At 35.1% G+C, this 23,298-nt stretch overlaps 1 protein-coding gene across 1 annotated transcript in view; it reads left to right on the forward strand.

The window, feature by feature from the left end:
* Positions 1–5,138: 5,138 nt before the first annotated feature.
* LOC117113935 (glutamate receptor ionotropic, kainate 2-like) overlaps positions 5,139–23,298 on the forward strand; it is a 44,987-nt gene continuing 26,827 nt past the window's right edge. Inside the window, exons 1-2 of the mRNA XM_033257448.1 lie at positions 5,139–5,457; positions 19,352–19,732. Of these exons, the coding sequence (XP_033113339.1) occupies positions 19,639–19,732 (94 nt within the window). The 5' untranslated portion in view covers positions 5,139–5,457; positions 19,352–19,638. The remainder of the gene's footprint in view (positions 5,458–19,351; positions 19,733–23,298) is intronic.

Consider the following 23,298-nt stretch of genomic DNA (forward strand, 5'->3'; position numbering starts at 1 on the left):
AGATGTTGAACGACAATTCACCACAATTTTGGTAAAATTAATTTTGAAATGAAGAATATATTTCAGTCTAATGTTAGTGCAAAATATCATTAGGCCTTTGTAATCACCGCACGACGCGCGACTAACATGGCAACTAACACGCGCGTGGGTAAATCGTCACGTACGCTGACGGTTTATAGTCTGGTTGCTATTGTTTTTGTGACGTTCAGCGTGTAGGGACGCACGTGCGCCTAGAACGTCGATGCCAGAGTTATAACCTTTGATGTCCCGAGATGTGCGTCCTTTTGTTGAATTACCTTGCTTTTACCGTCGAGTTCCACGAGCCGTGTCTGTGCTACTTGCACGTACACTGCTTCCGTAAAGGTGTGTCTACACGTCCGACTGAATCGCATAATAAAGTAAAATTATTTTTATCATTATGTCTGGTACATGGCAGATAAAAAGTATAGTAGGCACTTTAAATTTCGTTTCATGTACTTTATATTAGCAAACCCATTTATATAGGAAACTGAAAGGATGGCGAACTCATAAACACACAGAATTGTGAGTTGTTTATGTATACCAAACAAAAAGTACGTCAACATCATGTCAAATATATTGCCTAGAATATTTATTATATAATTATAACGAACATATGTTGTGTTTTTATGTAGGCTAATAATAGGCCTATAAACAGGACACTTGTATTGATTATTATCATTAATAATTAGAAAAATACGCAGTATGCTAATAACCCTAGTGCTCATAGAAAATTAGAATATATAGGCTTACACTGTAATTTACAAGGAGTTATGTTAACTCCAAAGGATTTATTATGTACCTAAAAAAAGTAGAGATAGACCTATAGAGAAATATTATAATGAGATGTTGTCCAACTTTGCCATTGTCATTATCTCTGTATATTCACATGACTCAAGTCACAGTCTTGCGCGCGCGTGTACAGAGCATTATAATGGTCGGTGGTCACGTGACGCGTTTTGATATAAATTTCATGTTTACATTTACAATGTCAAAGATCAAAATGGGGTTACCAAAAAAATAAATGTGAAATCATGGAAACGCGCCTTTAACTGTTAGTATGTATTATAACCTGAAGCTGCACGCATGTCAACGTTTTCTCCATCGTAGATCTGTTGCAGTTTCAGTACTAATTCCTGTACTAATTATACTTAATTTGCACGCTTGAATTAGTTATTTTCGATTCAATCCCTGTTACTAAAGTGAGCAATTTTAGATTAAGGCGCAGTTAGCACAGTGTATGACATTAAAGGACTTGAAAACAACGTACGAATACCAGCAGCGCCATTACATACAGGCCAAATCATTATTACTAAGCCTATTAATAATGTTATCATCTTAAATTGGGGTCAAGAAAGGAACGTTCATGTCGCAGCCCTGTTCCTACCAGTTCATGGGCGGATCCAGAGATGTCGTAAGGGGAGGGGGCCGGAAGGGAGCCGAAAGTGGGGCCGATAACAATACCCTCGGGGTCCGGGGGAATGCCCTTGCGCCCTTGCGAACTTTCTGTGTTCTAGATGCCCGAAAATAACCTCTGAGACCTGTTGGGCGATCAATTTGTTTTTCTTTTTCTTTCTTTATCTTTTTTTTTTTGACTTCCTGCCATCACTATCACGAAAATGGTATCGTTGAGTTTTAGAACTATGGCCTAAACTAACATACATAGTCCAATAGAGTATGAACTCGATAAGAAGATTTAATTTCTTTAGGCACGAGCGCCAAAACGGTATAGGCCTACATCTTGAAGGGTCCAAATTAGGCATATTGCCACTAAACAAAATTAGCAATTTTATAATTTGCAATTTTAAAAATGTTAAGAAAATAATTTAGCCCATTAGTAGTATATCTTATATAAATCTAAATGAAATTCTCATCGAACAGTAGGCCTATTAGGCCTAACAATCTAAGATGCAAATGTATTGTATCTATTATCTGAGATTTTTACTGAGCATCAACATATTTCTAAGCTGAAACAATAGTGATTTTTTTTCAGTTATCTTACAGATAATCATGTGAATACATTGAACTATCTGCCTCTGTAATAATAGGAAACACAATACGCCTCGAGGTTGACGAAGCTTTTGCAACCCATTAAATAGAAATTAGTGAATGGTTTGGACTCAGGATGGCTCGAGTATTATGATCCTTTACGGGCGCTTAAGTGATGTCAAAACGTGCTTATCGTTTCATATAGGTATGTGTTTTGAATATAATATTGAATGATAAAATGTAAGCTCCAATTTACACTGTGTGTTGTATATCGTTGCACTATCGTAAAACATTCGTAACTTTGGCAAGTACAGTAGATGCCTTAACAATATTTTGTAAACTCAAATTCAAAGAAATTATACCATCTATGTGTTTATTAATGTATTATTTTTTTTTGTCTCGAATTGCCTTGTTCTGTTAGAGACGTATTTAGACTAGAAACAAATATTTCTACATTGTATATTATATAGTGTCATATTACATGCAGACCTATTAAAATCTTCCTCTCAAAAAATGTTTGTAGTGAAATATTTATAAAAATTATGTTTGGATATGTGTCTCATTGAAAGTATATAGACTATACAGTAACTACTTTTTCTTTTTCTACAGTAATTGATGACACTCCAAAGTCGCGTATTCCATCAAATAGCCGAAAGGGTAGGTCTATCAATAGAAGACCAAAGGTTAACGGTTTCAAAAGTTGCTCATTTTCGCCAAGACAGTAAATTACATGCATTCAGAATTGCTCATCATTTGTTAAGTACCGATTTTCAATTACGTGTCCAAATTATTTGCCTACCTTAATTGTATTTATCGCTAATTAGTATGTTGTGATTGTAGGCTGTAGAGGCATCTCCAACGCTGCAATAGTGACTATCTTTAGATAAATTTAAACGACAGCCTAGGGTCTGCATATATATTTCAAAATCCGTTTTCTTCACAATTGATCGGTCAAATCATTGAATTTCACAAAACGTTACTCAACTCGTTGACGAAAAATATCAGTCGGACAGTCTAAAATATGCTCATAATTGTATGTGAGTATAATAATGGTAATAGGCCTATTAAATGATCATATTGCTAAGACGGAGTTCCTTGGGCCTACCCACATTATAATGCACTCTTCGAAATGTTCTCATCAACGAATTGCACGCTTGATGCTTTTTAAATTACAAAATTGTAATGATTTCTGTTTGCATAAATTTAATCGGTCACTCCATGGGCACTAGTATGCCTGAATGGTCAGGATGTGGATAGGTTGCTCAACTCGATTTGTCAGATCGTGTATTTTACACGTACATGATCGTCTCCATTTAACATCTTTGGAGTGTACAGCCTCGGTACTTGTGTGAAATGAAACTGTCAGTATAGGTATGCACTTAAGCCGTGACACATAATAAAGTGGTTCCACCAAGTATTATTTGAGAAAATGTCTTACAATCAACGAGTTTGCATCTTCACATAAATGTGACCTTGAGCTAGCTTGTGAATAATGAAATCATAAATAATATAATATAATAATAATAACCCGTATGATTATCAAAGTATCTGTAAAAATATTGTTGCTTTTTTTTTTCTTTTATTGCATCCGATGCGCCAAAGCTGCATCAACACATCGAAACGTCTGCTAAGCCTGGCTTGAATAAAGATCTTCGCCGGATATATATTAACATTTTATAAAGCGTCTGCCCGTGGGATTATTCCAGAACACAGCACCATAACATCATCGAATGGGCACGTTTTTGCCACGGTATTCGGGAGCTTTTGCTTGCACGACGACGGTAGAACGTAGAATGTAGTGACGTCAATAAAAGTCAAGTTAGGTTCTCCTCTTCGCATGGATTCTAGGACAAAAACTCTCCCTATTATTTACTTAAGATTTGTTCTTGGTTTGCTAATGAACTCATTTTCATTAATTGGCATTATTCAGTCTGAATAGTTCACTAATGATTCCACTGGAATATTAAATACGTAAAAAGTACAACGTCAATTGTTTGAATGTGAGTCGCGATAGCCAGAGATTTTGTCGTAATTTCTTAATCAAATGACATTAACTTTCAATTTGTTGGAAGACAATTTTATTGAGGCAAAATTCAACGTTAATTTTGCTTACGTGATCCTTAATTTAGTAAATTCGATTATGTTGTTTTCAAATTGTGGACGAATTGGTATTTAATAGCTATAAGTCTTTACAATTAGGTCTGTTCTATAACACGAGCTGGCATGTTTAAGACAAATTAACTGACTGTAGGTTATTATTAGTGTTGTAGTTGAGATCTTAAATACGCATCGTGTCGACAAACACATGATAAATACTGTCGGCGATATAGATAAATCTTATCTGAATCCCGTTTTATATACGAACATATTAATTAGGCTGAAGATGCATTGGTGTTATTTATATAATAAACCCATTGAATCGTTGTCATTATATTAAAAAAATCAGTTTTGCCAGTATTTGCTGATTTCCTACATCGTGAAATGCTTTTTCCTGGTCCTTGAGAGGAATTTTGTTACAAAATATGTAGGCCTAACACAGTTGTTGATAATGCTCACCCAGTAAGGAAGAACATACCTGATCAATACCCATGATTTTGCTTGTTCGATCATAATTTGTAGGTTTTTGAGCCTACCATAATATGATGTAATTATGATTCATAAATCAAAGTTATGATGTATCATTTCGAATTAATAAGTTTATTTTACAGTAATAACTATATTACAAACAAAGTTCTGTATGTTTCATTTGTACTTAATAAATAAAAACAATAAGTAGTTTTCGATTGAAAAAAAATTGATGAATTGATACTTCAATAGGTTGACGTAATAGAATGAAATCTTATTTATTTTATGTCTTCTTTAATAACGTCATAAAAGTGCCATATTTGCTATAATTTTAGAATAATTGAACATACCTAGGTTATAATCAACAATTATTTATTAGAATAAATCAAAGATATAAATTCATAAATGTGTATAATTTGGTTTCTTTAGTCAAATGCTTAGCAACGATAATTGTAGTCTCATGTTGTATAGCTTGACCTTAATCGTCATAACACTCCAGTGACCTCTGAAAGACTGAACCAAACGCGCAGTGACGTCGAAGCGTTTACTTTTGAACGATCGAGTGTACAGTGCAGTTAGAAAGACGATTATACCAAATATCATTTGCCAGTAAGTAGCCTACTGTACATTTATATTGCACGAAGTCCCAAGACACATCGCATCGAATATATAAATTAGATTTGACACCGTAATCATTACTTGAAAATTGGGATTTAAATCAACATTTGAAAGCGGTGCAAGATCACAAGGGCAGACAGCACATCTCAAGGGCCTGCAAGTCCTCAGTCTTCATTTGGGACAATTTTGATGATTATTATTATTATCTGAAAAATCTCTCTACAACATGACAATAATCGATCGTGGTACTGGCTGCATCAGATATTGGTAAGTTCGTATTTTTCGTTATAGATCTAAATCAGTATTTGTTATCAACATTATCATCTTTATTATCATCGTCACTAGTTTAAGGCCAAGTAATTAGCATATACGCCGTATACCAAGATCAATTAAAAGCGGTTGGTATGTATATACTTTAAGACTTTGATTTTGTTTGTTGATTAAAAGCATGTAATTAAATGGAATCAAGACAGAACAATTACCAGTTTATTAATATTAATATCTAGAATGACGTCGTTTTGCTAGTCACATCTTTGATATATAGCCTTTATTTGGACCAAATTAAGCGTCGTAGGTTTAGTTAACTTCCGTTTAGTTTTATAAACATGGTGTTGCAACATGTTCCTTTCCGAGATGGATGTAAATACAATTTATATTTTTCATTGTAAATATTATTTTTTTTTAGATTTGAACCCTCTATTTTTGAATTACAGGCGGTGAGCCATAACCACAATACCAGAATTCTAGCTATGCTTGCTGCATCGAGCTCAAATGTAATACACCTTTCATGGAAAAAATATAAATTTCTCATCGAAATCATAACTCGTCAAATCAGCTATAGGAATAATATATAATAACGTATAATATTCAATGCCTTAACGGCGAGCACTAGGTACATCAATTATGCTACAGAGAGCGTTACGTCTTAGGAATAGATTTAGGTCCAGTGATTTATAATTTTTATATGTAAAAATCACAATATTATAAATTTATTGTTTGGTAACTTTTATATAGTCGAAAAAACATTAAAATGGGCCTAAATGATGATGGTGAAACTAATAATATCGATAAAAATTGTAATAATAATAATAATAATTTATATTAGTATTTATTATACATTATTTATGATAAATGATACAGTACGGTATCAAAAATTGTTGTGTATAAATGATATCAATAATAATGACAACGACAATAACATTTACAATGAAGGCGGGCATACGTACGCGTATCCATAGTTCGTTTCATATGTAACCCATTTCTATGATAATCACATATACTTTGTTTCACTTTAATAAATCAATTTGAATTATACCCCTTTGTTTCAACTGAATGACTTTGGCATTACATTATAATGTTAAAGATAGTGAACCCTTAAGGCTTTTATTGCAGCAGTACAGTACACTGTGATATTCACACTATGTATGCGAAAACAGAATCCAGGTCAAGTTTATCGTTTGCTTTGGATTAAAGCGACTGTCTCCGTTAAACTCGAGCGTGTGGATGCACCAGCGCGATGTGTACACTCGCGCTTTGCATGGTAGCCAATCATAGAAAGTTCACTTCATACCTGGAAGGAGTAATCGTTTAAGTGTGAGACTAAATTACAGTAGATATGAAATATAAATACTCAATAATACATAAGTATACATGTATGTATAAAAGCTTGGGTCAACAAATCCAGTATAATAATTTATAATAGGTCTACAACCCTGAGGTAATAGGCTTGATTTATTTAGCCTATGCAGTGCTGTTTATAATTCAATATTAAATTAATGTCTTAAGCGAGTTTCAGATACTTGTATTATAATGACTCAATCGTTGACTATAAAGCCATGTTGCGCGTTTCATATGACAATTTGATCTCTTCTCATCACGTGGCCGCAAAATGGCATTAGATTTTCTCATCATCATTTTAGTCTTCATAATCTCAACTTAGCTGCTCTACATATTTTCCTAATAAAAATGAAAACAGACTTGAAACACTCCGATTATTTTTGAAACTTTGTATTGTTTTTAGTATTTATGATGATTATACACCCGCCCATTTTCAACCCTACCACGTGAGTTATGAATGCACAATTGTCTGTCAGTTTTTCATTTTTCTGTCCCTGTTCTCGTGTTACCCCCACGCTGCTCATGCCTCACTGAATACACAATTGGTATGCAATGCAGTTTGTGACGTGGACATTAAAACCATCATAGACTACAACGATAGTGGGGCGAATGAGTGGGTGGGTCTGTAGTCATCTGTGTTATTAAAAAACGCCCCGATAAATAATAGGCCTATATGTAAGGGCATTTGCTATTGCCAAGCAATGGCCCAGCAATGGCCCATGGGCCAAGCTAGATGTATTAAATTAAATTGAATGGGATCAATAAATGATGTTAAATTCAGAATTTTCAGTAGTACGACGTTTTTTTAATGAATAATGTATGTTTGATGAGAGTTAAATGTTGGCCAGTACGGGTATTTCAAACCTCTTGCCAGGATATGCATTTAGAATACAGATTTCCACATTAAATAATAGTCAGCATTGATTGGTAGAAATAACGACAACGTAGATCTGGCATATAATACAGGAGTTTGTTGGATATATATATTACATTTGTCATAGGCAGGAATACATACCGAATAATATATACGATACGATTTCTTCGTATTTCGTAAAAAAAAAATATATATATAAACTTACTTTATAGGCCATATTAAATGAATGTCATAATGTAATATTATGGTTAAGTTGTTTATAGCAAGTGCCACAAATAAAATTGGATATGTAGAAAGAAAAACACCGAAGAAACCTTGGGTAAACAAAATATGATAAAGAAAATGGATGAACGTAGGAAGGTGGAAGAAAATAAATACTAAAGAAGGTCGGAAAAGAGACTTCGTAAATCCTACAGGCATATATTTTAGTATATTCGATACTATATTATGTAGAATGACGTGTAGGGCTATATTCTGATCACTCTCTCACGCGTGCACATGTGTTTGTGAAATTACAAATGTGAAATAAACGAGATTTGCACAGCTCTCATTTCATCTTCCACATTATGCGTAAACACTTCTCCCTATATTTCCTATACACATTATTTTTAGATATATTTATATTTAATGTCTGGAAAGTGAGGAGGCTATAGTCTTGTGTTACGGCACTTCTACTTGATATCGAATGTCTTGCTCTTGAAACGTGACTCGTTTTAAAGTTCCTTCCGGGAAATTTGCATAGTTTGTGGCATTTACATTTAGAATGAAAACAATAGGTTACATTTTTTTATGACGATAAAAAAAAAAGAATATTGTTGCCAACAAGGTGAAGAAATATATTATTAATTAATTTGCTTTAAAAATGACATCGAACGATTAATTATGCTCCGCCCGTGATTGGCTGTTACATTATTATCTACTGCTACGAATATATATCGTATCAATTACTGTAACAGTTTTCATAATATTCTAAAGCACTATTTGTGTGCCAATCCATAATATTGTGGTCGTTCTAAACCATAAAATCTCTTCCTATGGACCGCACCAGGAATTTTAATCTGGGACCGTGACAGAGGCTCTATTCGGACCTCCTAGTCGGATTCATTTGGCCTCCTTGTCGCACATTTCTGGAGCCACCACTGAACGCACTTAGTCCGTCAGTTGATCCTCGCAAACATGAATCCCTAGGTAAAAAAGGCATGCGAAGTTTATGAACATTTACATGATGGACACCATTGGTGTGATTTCCCTTGGCATTATAGCACATGAAAAGAAGCAGTAGGCGCTGTAATGTGTTACTTAAATTGTCATTCAAAATTATTAACACCTTTAAGCTTCACTTCGATTTATGTCCGAGACACTTTCGATCATAATCACTGTTTCATATGATGAATATGTTATTCTCCGAAGCGTGCAGTGGGTATGGTATGCGGCTGGATACCCAGAAGTGTTCGGATAATGCATTCCTCCCTGCCTTTAAGCATTCGCCTAACGTACACTGGAGGCTGCATACCATACCCGGGTTCGAACAACTTACCCCTCTCAGTAAGATAGAAGTCCAGCTTTTTAGCATTCTTTTATAATACAGGAAGAGGTAGGTTGAAAAGTCTGAGCGGCCAGCCGCATTAAGCCGTGCACCTACTGCACACGACGGCCGTCGCCGACGCGATTCTATGGTGAACACAACACGCGCCCAACTGATCGATTTTAATGACCGGTTCAGACTGCTACCGACAATCAACAGACGGCGTCGCGTCGTCTCACAGGAAGCCGAGTTAGATTCGTCGTCCGGCGGTCGTACGACGCAGTGAGTGCCCTAATTTAGAGAACACAGACTGGATTGTTCCCCAGTTTGCCACAGCTATCAAGCTTGATAAGATTCCGACTTTGGGCTACTTGAGCTAGGCATTCACTGCGTGGTACGAAAATCGCACGATGAATCCAACTCCGCTCTCTGTGAGCGACGCCACGCCGCTTGCTAATTGCCGGCTGGTGGCAGTCTGAACGGATCTGTCGCGCGCGCGTAGGTTCTCGTTGCGTTCTTCATAGAATCGCGTCGGCTGACGACACTCGGGCGCAGTTAGTGCCCGGCTTTAGGCCTAAAATAAAATGTTGATGGACAAATACGATACTCCATAATCTGTCCTGTTTAAATTTGTAGAGTCGTCAGCTACGGTACTGAACTTAACTGTGCTCTGGTGGCAACTGTCTGAATGTCCACTGTGCAGGAGTGTTTTAACAATACTACACGGAAAAAACTCTTTCCACATCACGTTTTCCCTTTCTTCACATAAAACAAGGATTGCCAATAGCAAATTCAATCACTGTCTTAACACAAAAAAAAGTTGCAATCCCTCTCAAAAGACAAACATATGACGCTTCTCCTCTACATAAACTATGTGTCATTATGGAGCTTAGGGAGTAAAGTTGATTTTCAATTCAGCAATTCAAATAATGAAATTGAATTTTTCCATATGTTTAGTTCATGACATACAGTGTATACTCTTTAACGAATTCTTCCCTGTTACAGGTATCTGTCCTCAATGAATTCGGGACTCTGAGCCTTAATACATAATTCGGACTCTGGGCAGTTAATTCGGTCGGAAGCAAATTCTGTTGGGATCCACTACCCGTTGGTATTTGACATAGGAGAGCGCTGTACCCAATGCCGTAGCCAAGATTTTCAAACAGTGCGGGACAATCAGGGAGGGGGGGGGGGCACATTTTGCGTAAATTAAAATAATTTCGACCCATTTTCTTAAAACTGACCCATTTTACGCAAAAATATGAAAAATCTGGACCCATTTTCTTAAAGTTTTACCCATTTTAGGCTAAGAAAATGCACAAATTTTTCAAAAAGTGGACTTATTTATGCATAAAACTGCAAAATTTGGACCCATTAAATAAAATATGGACCCATTCTTTGTGGACATTAGAAAAATTGTGTGGGACTGTCCCAACTGTCCCAATAGCTGGCTACGGTATCGGCCGTACCCTATACATTACGAACAGAGGTACACCGAATTCACTCGGGGCTGAACTACATGTAGCATAGGTTCAAAATGTAAAGATCTTAGGATACAAATTTAGTAATTGTCTACAAATGTAATACGTGCCTCATTAAATAGACGCCTCGAGATTTCGCCGTCCATTAAAATTACTGAACGCGCGATTAATTACTAGGATCATAATCAGAGTCAGAATATTATTTAAAGGCCTATACCTGTCAACAATTCTATAATTGAATACGTGACTTCCTTTTGCTTACAAGAAGAAACACAGCTAGGCCTATAAATAGCTTTATCAAGGATCATATCAATTAAACAATATCACAAAAACAAATAGACTATAGGCTAGCGCTGCCGAAATCTAGCCCGACACTTCAGTACGACAGGATACTGACATTGGTTTGAGAGGATGGGTGGGGAGACATAATTAGTGATTATTTCGTCCATGAAAACAGGATTACGAATTTTTTTCGGATGTTACTTATTATTTTGTTTACACAGTGATAAAGGAATGGTCTTCATTTATTCCCTGGTAGTCACAGCCAAGCAACGACTGTGCAGATCGGTGCTCTGTGTGAGTGATTGACGACACAACGCCGAATGTTGATTACCAGTGGCAGTGCAGTCTGAGCCGATTGTGACTAAAATCCGTCATGCGCGCCTCGTCGCGTTGCGACGACGAACATGGAATCGCGTTGGTCGAGTACTGAGTTTCCGGATTTACACATTTAGGAATACTTTCGTAACTTATACAATGTTTGAATGTTATATGCAAAACAACGAATGTTGAGACTCGGGCGACAGTAATCTTTATATGTGATATTGCTACCATGTGGATTAAAAAATACCACATGCGTAATGTTTGTTAATAACATCGGAGTGAAGCCAATAGGCCTGCTAATTACAAATAAACGATTCAGTGCATTCTCGAGAAATGAGTTTCGAATCTGTTCCCCTGGGTGACTTGATGTACCGTACCTTCTGACAAAACATTTGACGAATCTCTCACACGTACTCATCTCGGCCGTTACGAATAATAACCATTATGATAAATATTGATCGTCTCATCAATGTTTAATTATGAAAGTTGTTGGATCATGAAAAAATCGTCAAAATGTATTTACAGGCGAATATATCATTCCACGGATTATGACGGATGAATTCTGTTTCAAAAAATCATATTGAGTTTTTTTAGATCTGTTATTATGTTTTAAGTGATATACCGTAATTAAAGCCTTCTATTTTATTTATTTATTTATTTATTACGCTTCATCACTGCACAATGAGAAAAATAAATGACAAACACAATAAGAAAGAAAAAGCTGCGAAAAGGAAGGGATGAACAGGTGTCAGACACTTCAACTACATCCCCCCTTAAATATAATAATTATATGTTTTAATACTTTAGGCCTATATTTTTATCTATGTGTTATTCGATTGAAATGAAAAGGATTTCGCCAGACTTCTTCAAAGGACAATAATTGGCCAACGAGAGACCTGAACTTTTAAACATTACAAAACAAACAGCACATAAAAACATATTACAAAAGCATCATGGATTCAATTGTGCGTATAGTAGCAAACTAATGAAAGTTGACAGAACACAACAGACTAAATATATGACAAAAATTACGTTTAACATTGTTAAGCAGAATGAATTTTTAAAAGTGCAACAATAATCGTCAATAAGTTTGTGACAAATTAAAACACATTTTTTTCGGGCACTTTTTTGAATCGAATTGCGACGGTATTATAAATGTATTAAAGCATTGTTTCTATATCATTGATCTATTTGTTTATGTGTTCAGTTCTGCAGCAAATACGTACTATAAGAAATAGTTTTAGCACGATATCTACAACAAAGCAAACGATGTATAACATAAGGCAATTCTCAATCCAATCTATATTGTAGGGGCGTTTGTGCAACGTTTGTGATTCGGCTTCTCAATTTTAAGGTCGGGGGATTGTTCCTTTGCTCTGTATAATATAGGCCTATCCATACAATCTTCCGTGGGACTTGAACGCATGATTTTGTAGTGAATTCATGTGCCTATATAGGCCTATTATTATAATGTAAAATATAAATTAATTTTAATCATATTTATGGTACATAATGTGTGATCGTGAGGATTTCTTTGTGCGTGCACCTTTCACACTTTATTCCACAGAGACCTACTTTATTATTCGCAGTAAAATAATGGTATTATTAAAATAGCGGTATTAATCAAATAGCGGTATTAGTAAGCACACACAGAAAAAAAAACCCAAAAAACAAATCCAAATCTCCTGGATATGTAAACCGTTCAATTACTACAGTCTTGTAAATGTAGCATTTGTTTTGTGTGTTGTGACACGTTGTAAATGCGAATTATTTTAAGAGATGTGCTCAGTAAGCATAATGTGTGACGGGCAGTTTTCCGTGCATCGTGGACACCTAATTTCACTCCGAAGAAGACGATGTCAAATTAAGTTATTCCCACACTACGTGTCGAGGGAGCTAACCTGTGATATTTCACGATTTTCATACATTGATACGTTACAAACCACTTTATGTGAGTTCTACACAGATCAACTCACAATACGGAGAACACATACTCAGAATGATTCTGGTTGAAATGCGTAATTGGCGGCCGATAGTCACATGGATTTCCGCCCCTCATAGAATTTTCCCTTCCGATTTAATCGTAAATCGCATAATTAATTTAATATTAGAATACAGCCAACTCCAACTTTACTCGAGCGTACGTACAAGGGGATGCCGTTTCACCGCACATTTTATTATTTGCCTTCGAATGTACATATCAGAATGTTTTAGCTCCATGGGGTATAGGAACCATTGTGTGTACTCGCGTAGAAACGCTCAAAAACGAGGCTCTTGACTGTAATCGTTACCGTGTCTGTCTGTCGGTTGCGTTAGTACCTCCTTAACTACGTTTCGTGCGACAAATTAGGCTCTAAGGCCGATTTGACTCAATATAGCTTTCAAATTGTATTTCTTATTTCTATCACGTTTATTGTAACCAGTGTATACGTGCACGTTTACCTACCAGAATTATGATATAAATCATTTGTTTGTCGATGAGGCAATTTATGTTGACACTTTTGAATTTCACGTTTATCAAAGACAGGTTCATTTCGGCTTGAAGACAAGAAAACATGCAAAACAAACGTTTTAGTTTGACAACCTTAAATCAAAATCAATTTACAACTTAAAAATTCACTTACAGTGGAACAAATGTGCGTGTGTAGGTGAAAGAAACTGGGTTGACAGTTAAGTGGTAAAATAACTACCGGATCTACAATGACAGAAAGTCACGTTGCCAATCAATTCAATCCAATATTTGTATAGCGCCACAATCTAGTTTTCCGTTTGGAGCAAAGATCTTATAAACACAAGATAGCGTTCTCTCGCGATTTACGCGTGTAAATTCTGTAATAACGCGTGACCAGCGTCCTCTTGCAAAATTTAAAACTTTTGAACCTTGACCGCTCTGACCATAGCGTACGTCGCGCGACTTTACGTTTACGCGTAACAATTAGCGTCCGATTTACAATGCGCCCTCTCTTTAGAACATAAGGAACAAATTAACGTACTTGGTAACGAACTTTGGCGTAACGCGAACACCCTATCTCTGATCCATGGCAACGACTAGGCCGCCCTCTCCCAAAACTGATTACTTTTCTTGTGTTTATAAGATCTTTGGTTTGGAGGCACACAAATGGAAAAAGTGCATATTGTTAGATATGATGATAAAATATGTGAAAATTAATCGACGTTACCCATTTTACGTTAACAGTTGGCAACATCCGCGCTGCCAAATGGCACAACACGACTCGATGGGAAACAGAATTGAGTGTAGAGTGGTAAAACAAGTACGATAGGGGCATACGCTCAAAGTTGTGAAACAAAACTATGGCAATTAATCTACATCACCATGTACGTCAATAACTATTTTGACATATAAGTGTAGGCCTATAGTGACTTATAGTGGTGATGTAGCTCAGTGCTTTAAGATGCTTGGTTTCAATTCCATAATTCTGGTTTCGAATCCTATGAAAGCATAGTATTTTGTCTCACGACGGACATCCAGCTCCCATATCGGAGCCTCGTAATGAGACTTTTGTGATGCACCATTTTACTGAATGGAGTATGGCCTATGGTACGCTGGGAAGGTCATCCTTTATATTTGGTTGCAAAACCCGTTTTTTTTTCAATTCCAGGATTTTGGATTCAAATCCCGTGACTGAAAGCACAGTATTTTGTCTCACGACTAAACACATTTAGACAATGTTATATGCAGTGCGTAGATACATCTTATTTATCGCATTAGAGAGTTATTTAAGTAAATTTACAGCTGTTCCTTCTTCATTATTTTCTTAAATTTACGGGTTTTTCAACCATATTTATAAAGGATGACCCTTCCAGTGTACACTAGAAGGTCATCATAAAAATGTCATTGATTTATAAATGATGACCTTCCCAGCGTACCATGGTCATACTTTATTCAGGGGTCCATATAATGTGGTGCATCATAAAAGTGTCATTACGAGGCTCAGATATTGGAACTTTTATTGCAGTCATCTATTAAACCGTAGCAAGAACTTAATACGTTTTCCTCACGGACTCTATTAGGAAAATTCAGTTGACAATGTATCGATGATCTTTTTGCTCTTTTTGGACGATTCAACCCACATTTGCATTAACGTATTTAGCTATTTGACAGTATACGAAAACCTTTTCACCTAAGGAATTAGAAAAAAAAAAACATACACTCATTTGTTATATTAATAGTGTGTCATGTGTATGCCTAAGGCCTAGCGATACTCAATCTACCTTATGAATTTAAAATTGAAAAATTAGATAGATTCAATGAAAATTCAGTTTAAACAACATTTCCAAGAATCAGAGAAAAAAAATTGAAAAATAAATTACAATTAAGAGAATCAAACGTAATGAATAGAGCAAGAGACACCGGTCGACACCAGTTAAGGTATACATCGAGGCATGATTTTTTTATACAGAAATATAAACCATAATGTAATTATTGGAACTCCAATTCGATTAAAACTTACATTTTAGTAACGAACGTATATACGAACATTGCCCTCTTTAATCAAAGACAGAATTCTCAATTTATTTTTTGCAAGATTATAGCATTTCTCGTAAAGTCATGGTTTATTTGTATATGAGCAGTTTTGTCGGTTTGATGTCCGCAATAGTACCATAGTTATACAAATCCACAATGTTCGACATAATGCCGATAGATAAAGAGTATTCATCTGATCCGTATCTAAGTTCTTCTAACGTTCACTTCTCTGAAATACGTTTTACGCATTATTTACGTTCTATAGCCAATTATTAGGTAGTTTTCGCCACACGACGTTAACCTTAACTTTAACGTTAGCACCCAACATGCAGCGCGATAGCTTCGCCTCTTTTGTCAACAAATCGGAATCGCATGCGCAAACCCGTAACTAACGTAAGTCGAGCACGTAAAATCCTGAATTAACGTACTCCGCAACGCAAGATGAATAAGTTATGACGTCATCCGTTAAGGTTAACGTCGTGCGGTGAAAATTGCCTATTATAGTAGGTAAACTTAGTAGCGTGTTACATTACATGCAAACCATTTACCTATCTCTATTTCATTCATCAGCCACTGTAGTTCGGAGAAGGCTCTATAATATAAAGATATATATGCCTACTATAAAAATAAAAATGAATTAGTTATTATATTTTTTAGCGTCAGGTTATTAAATTCCACTTGGCTGGTAGAAAATATAAAATAATAATAATAATAATAATAATAATAATAATAATAATAATAATAATAATAATAATAATAATAATAATAATGATAATAATAAAAATAATAATAATAATAATAATAGGCCAGTAGATCTGTAAACCAATGAAAATCCTTTTAAATGAACTATTCATTTTAGACTTAGTAAAATCTGAAACTTATTGATGTGTAAAAGACTACCAATTATATTATTCAAGTGTATATTTTAGTTAAAAGGGAACAGCTTATTTAATATGAAATAAAACAATTATATTTTAAGTTTATTTGAAAGCATATCTTAAAGCAGAAAAAAGTAGAAATGTAGTAGTGTTACTCAGTAGTTACTTATTTATAATGTTGAGGTAATAAACCTACGCCTATTGCAATTTTTCACGTCGTATGGTGCTGGTTTTCTATCAAAATGAATAGGGCGCCATCTAACAAACCATTCCCTAACCGTCGTCAGGGGAAAACGCGTCTTAATAAGCGCTTAGCTGGTTTTTTTTTTTTTTTTTTTTTTTTTTTTTTTTTTTTTTTTTTATACACAAAGAAGAAGCATCAACTCACATTTATTAAACTGAGCTATACATTTGAGGTCACAAAAGATATTTACGTCAGTTTTTTATTTGATTTATGTAGATTTTTGTTGCTAAATGCCTTTATGATCAGAGCACTATTTTATACTGAGTGAAAGGTGGACGTATAAACATAAATACAAAACGTATATGACTTATAAGGTTGCCCAACACTTTTGAATCTCCATTTTAAAAATCTTATTTTTCTCTTTTGTAATTTTACTCTCAATATTTGTATCTTTTAGTGTTTATTATATGCCAATGACGCAATTTTGGTTTTACTACAATCTTATCTGGAAAGTATAATTATTTTTAAATATTTTATTTGTATGTGTGCTAGTTTTAATATAAATAAAAATGAATAAATATCTGATTTGTCACGTGTAAAGTCAATGCACTATATTTATTTATTTATTATTCATTACAAATTCGAAACATCCACATCTTCCTAGTAAAATATATAAAACACAAACACGAAGTCAAAAAAGACATGTTAGCGGCGTGTCATGAGAGAATAATAAGCTGGAAGCCCAACACCAGAGTGAATTCTCTGGAAACCGCTATCTGTAAAAAACAATGAATAAAATGCTGAAGAATTAAAAAGGAGTTTTTAAAATAGTTTTGTAATAAATATACCTATAAAAAATATATTGTACCCAGTTGAACACGGCTTCATTAGCCGGATACTTATAGCCATACTCATCCATACACTTAAAGCATAAGCTCCAATTGCATTATGCTCGTGTCATATCTATTGGTATCATCATACGGATCTGGTTTCAGATCGTCATATTATGACGATCGTCTTAAACGGTTTAGGTATAGAGGGACAGGACTTAGCGGGTGCATTACCGTCACGTCATGGTAATTGGCAGAAAGCTCGACTATAAAATATTGGGGAGAGATTGCCCGATAGGCTTACTGGAGAAATAGCAAATCGATTACCATGATAGTAATGCGTACCCCGGCTAAAAATACGCAACTGTCAATATTTGTGTCAGAACTAGATCCTTAGGTTAGCCACGTTGTTCAATTATCTCAGGAGGACCTACAGTCGTTGGTCCGTGAACGAATCTCTGTGATAAACATGACTTACAGAAAATAGTGAGGGATTATCTTCCGGTGTAGCAGTGGTCAGTTGACAGAAAGTCACGTTTTCTGATGTATCTGTATTAAATGTGACATAAAAGCGAGTGCTTGGGAACCGGATCGCAATATTTTTCTGGGACTTTGCTTAAATAATCATAATATTCACGCCTTTTTTTTTCTATTATTGTTAAGTCGATATCAGTAATAAGTATCTGTAACATTATATTGGGCATTAGGATATTTTCTGATGATTATGATATGAATTATTTTGTTATGTGATATATGTGATAAGTAACGTCAATTCTAAAACTGATGAAACATACCCCGAGGCACATAATGATGTAAAAATGCCTTAATGTGAGACAATATGGCTGTTTAATTGACACGTTTCAGGATGTTAATATATCAAGTGAAATTTGCGATGTTATCAGTTAATTGCGAGTCAGAAAAGTATTCAAATGAATAACCACGAAGATATCTAGTAACCGAGCTCCATGAACCATTAGGTGAATAGGCCTATGCATAATCAGAGCAAGACCAGGCTTAATCACAAGCAGTAAGCACCATATCATCAATCATCTTTTATTTCCAAATTTCAGATCCATGATAATCAAATACGCCTAGCCTACGAATAAAAAAGAACTATATAGCATAATAGGCCTACCGTACCTAGATACTTTTTCACATTTTAGCCTATTTCATTAAAATATCATAAACTAGAAATCAGTTCAATTTATGATAATGCTATCGGATCATATCAGATCATTAATTACAATCGAACTTTGCATCCCGGGGTATGATGGTCCGGATCCTAAGACATCAGGTCGATTCCCAATCTAAGCATTTTGGGGTAGGATCTAATAAATTATAATGTTAACCACTAAGTATAGGCTACACGGGGTCAAATGCACATCATTTTTTTCTACTTTATATTTAAGTGTAAGTATTCATATTCGTAATTTTTTAATTCAATGCTCTTTATTGTTTTGGTATGTCATAAAGTACAGTAAATGGTTGCACCTGGTCTTATTAATATAACTTGATGCTTAAGTTGGTAATTACGTATGCCCCTTACAATTCGTTAAATAATTTTGCTGATTCAATTGTATGTGTATTTAGGATGATGTGAAATGTGTCAGAATCACCGTTGGTCCCTGCAACGGCACCCTTGACAATTGTCACCAATATCGTTCTAATGTTTTCCATCCACAGTTGTTGATGTCACAGTTCCCCCGCACACGCTGTGGCGTCGCATGCCATACAATCGCTAGCAACATCTCATCTCATCTGCGATTGGCTCGCGTGTGTTAGTCGCGAGTCAGCAGTGAGCCGCCGGTCCGCTGGAATGTACAATTGACCTCACAGTAGCGATTTCGGCCTAGCTTACGATCTGTTGATAATTCATGGTATCTACTGGCATCCTACGAGTCTGACGAAATACACAACGTCTGTTGCAGTTTTGTTTGGATCATACATGAATAAAAGGTAGTGTGTTCATCATGCTGAAGTCGAGAAAAACGTGCAATATAGGTCTATGGATTCTGTGTTTGTTCCTACAACACACTGTCTCTCAAAATCCATCATTAAAACTAGGTAAGTTTTTATACAATATTGGATCATTCGAAAATGCGTCTCTTACTGTGTTACATTTTCTATGCTATATTATAATCTATGCTATGCTATACTTAAATATGAAATTGTATGTCTTATATTTTATATGTATACTGAACCATTAAAAAAACAAATCGTTACTGTTGTAGTTTGTAATGTTATGGCGACTGTTTGATATTCATAATTTCTAAAGATCTGTCGACATATTTAATAGCAATAGCAATCAGAGGCACCTGTGGGAACACATCAAATTCAGATTACAGATTATTCGTTTCTTTCCCATTAAATCCCCACTCAAAATTCGCCAAAAACAACGGATATATATATATATATATATCCATAAAAACGAATCAAAATAGGCCTATGCAGTAGATGATGATGTTACACTGAGTGATGTAACCCCTTCTTCTTGATATTTAGGTTTATATTTCACATTATGTACTTATCGAACACTCTTGTTTAACGAAGATTTTAAACACATGGATATATTTAATAGTAGACGATGACGACTACCGTACCACAGCGAATTAATCTGGCGTGATGACGTCAGAGGGGTATTGGATCACTCTTTTATTTTACAGTGAATTAAAATTAAATTGCAGCATCTAGACTACTTTCAGAATAATAAAATAGGTCTGGTAAGTCTACCTATCGACAATTAATTCAAAAGATGTTGTGGTTGTACTATACTGAGACTGGTCAGACTAATGACTTTAGTCGTAAACTGACTAATTAACATAATTATAAGCTATTAACTGATCGATTGTTGCACTTAATGATTGATATTAGATCTAGGAAAATAGCTACAGTGCAGCGTCGGTAGAGTCTTTGGTTCGAAGAAAAAAACTTGCGTATTTCAAAGCGTTTTGTATACGTTAAAATCCTGGATCCATTTTGGCAGACCGGCACAATTAAAATGCACCATTCTCCGATTTTGGTAATATATAGGCTTATTGGTGCTGCTTTACTTTGTCCTTTGATTAATACTACTAGTGCATAGTCTGTTTAGCAATCCAGTGATTGGTTAATCGATTGATTGATTAATTGATTGATTGATTGATTGATTGATGATTGATAATTTAATTTACACCATTTTCGTATGGATGTGCTTTGGTAGTATTCACTGTGTTAGTACTGCTGGGCAATCGTTGGTTCAATTCGCCACATTTCCACCTATACGGCTGTACTAAAAGCACGCCTCGCTTGAAAGAGACATTTGTCAAGGCGTTTGTGCACCTTAACATGTCATCTGTAGTTAAATATGAGGAAAATCCTACAAAGTTCAATTAAACAGTTATTCATATTATTGTCTTCCTGATTTAGTGTCCTTATTTGTACAACTGTGTGCTTTTTTTCCCCTAATATATTTTTGTTAATAATTTGCTAGGGAAAATGTTGTGATAAATTGATTGCAGATATTCTAATAAAATTCTACTGAAAGTTAAATACAGATCGCGAAAATACAGTACTACAAATTTAAGGGCCATAAAAGGGATGTACAGTACTGTACTGACATTTAGTGTTATAATAAATACAATTTAACGACAAACAACGAAATTACTACCCAATTCCCCCCAACTCTTCCTAAAACACAGCTACAAACACACAGAAAAGAGACGCACGCTCTTACCAATAGCTTTAAAATGTATCTCGCACACACATACACAGTACAAGAATAATAAAATAGTATTTACAATAAGGTATTTAAGCAGCGATAAAAATGTATTGCGATATGATGAGACTTGGAACAACAATTGCCAACCTGGGCGATTTAACTCATATTGGTAGAGCCTCAGAAGATTTCCCAAAGGCAGACTGGCGCCCATATTTTCTTTGCTAAAATCACTGACGAATCAAAAAGCTTATTATTGACATTATTTCATGCGCCTAATGCATCATTCGTATATTTGTTTTGAACAGGTCAGTTAAGGAATAAACTATTGATAACCTTGCAAATTACAATAGAACATCTGTGAATCAAGACATGTGTTTCGCATTTATGTATTGATAATTCGCGAAGTTTTTTTTAATAGAATAGAGCATAATCATAATCACGATAAAAAAAAAAAGCTAATTAATTTAATTTTTTTTTTTGAGAGGGCGAAGAAACCGCTTTTGTACAAATATGATTCAAGTAGCTGCTTCTAAAGAGCCTGATTTTCGTCATATAAAATTAACAGTACGGTACCACATTAAAATGTATCACCACATAAAAGAACATAACGAACTCTACTGATAATTCACGATCCTTATTATAACTGAGGCCCATAACCAAGGTAGAAGCGGTTTGGCGCAGCGTGAAAGGTTTGGTTTCCCAACATTCAGGTCGGGGTTTCAATCCCTTGCTCTGCATTTCGCTTGTGTCCTTGAGCAAGGCACTTTATCTGCATTGCTTCTCTCCACCCAGCAGTATAAATGGGTACCTGGTGGGGTTGCTTGCTCCTGCAATAACAGCAATAACTTATGCATGTGGATCCAATGACCAGGGACAGAAGCGCTTCGTATCTGCAAAGAAAGGCGCTATATAAATAAATATGAATAGAATAGAATAGAAAGGGGTTTATTGGTTTGACGAAAAAACTCTTACCCTTGCAGGAAAATGATAATGAAATTATATTTTTTTTTTACATGGTTGAGTGCATCGGCTACAGAGAGCTTACCATGACACTCACAAGAGATATTCACCTGGGTTTCACAAGGTTTCTTTGAGTTCTGGCTTTCATGGAACCACTACACTCTCCGCCCCCCCCCCCCTTAAACAGGGACGGATTTAGAATGGCCGGGACTTTTCGAAAGTTAAAAAAAACAAAAAAGAAAAAAAAAGGAAAAAGAAATTAATCGCCTAAAACGCCTCAGAGGTTATTTCCGGCCCGTCTAGAAAACAAAAAATGTCCCGGGCCATGCCCCCGGAACACTCCCTCTCCATGGGTAGTTTTGACTCTCGACCGGCTCCCCCTTTTGGACATTTCTGGATCCGCCCTAGTTAAATAATACTTTTCCTTTTATCGTCTCAAACGTGACCCATTTTTATGATTTATGCTGGTATCATTTATTCCTGTATTAAATAGTTACTTCGATTCCTCTTCACATAAATTTAACAAGATATCTAGTTCATAAAACATTATTTTCTGTCAATGGTTGCCTTAAATTAAAAGTCCAAATGCACTCGTATGCATACAGTATAACCAAGTGAATCGACTATGTCCTCCGTCATTATCATTATCGTCATCGTTAATAGTTAAAGTCATCGTCTTCATCATCATCGCAATCAATAAATTTATCATTAGTATCATTATCATTATCATTACCATTACTACTATTGACATCCTCATGCTAATAATGTCATTACCATTTTACACCATCTTCATTAGGTTTATTATCCTCATCATCACCATCAATATCATCATCATTATCATCATTTATGTTTAACATTATTATCATTACCATTATCCTTAACATTATTATTATTATTATCATTATTAATTTGTTGTAATCATAATAAAAAAAATTATCATTAGTAATACTATCATATTGCTATCAACATAATC

The sequence above is a fragment of the Anneissia japonica genome, unplaced genomic scaffold (assembly GCF_011630105.1).
Source record: "Anneissia japonica isolate Jap-2015-1 unplaced genomic scaffold, ASM1163010v1 scaffold1417_len1240632_cov203, whole genome shotgun sequence".
NCBI classification, from domain to species: domain Eukaryota; kingdom Metazoa; phylum Echinodermata; class Crinoidea; order Comatulida; family Comatulidae; genus Anneissia; species Anneissia japonica.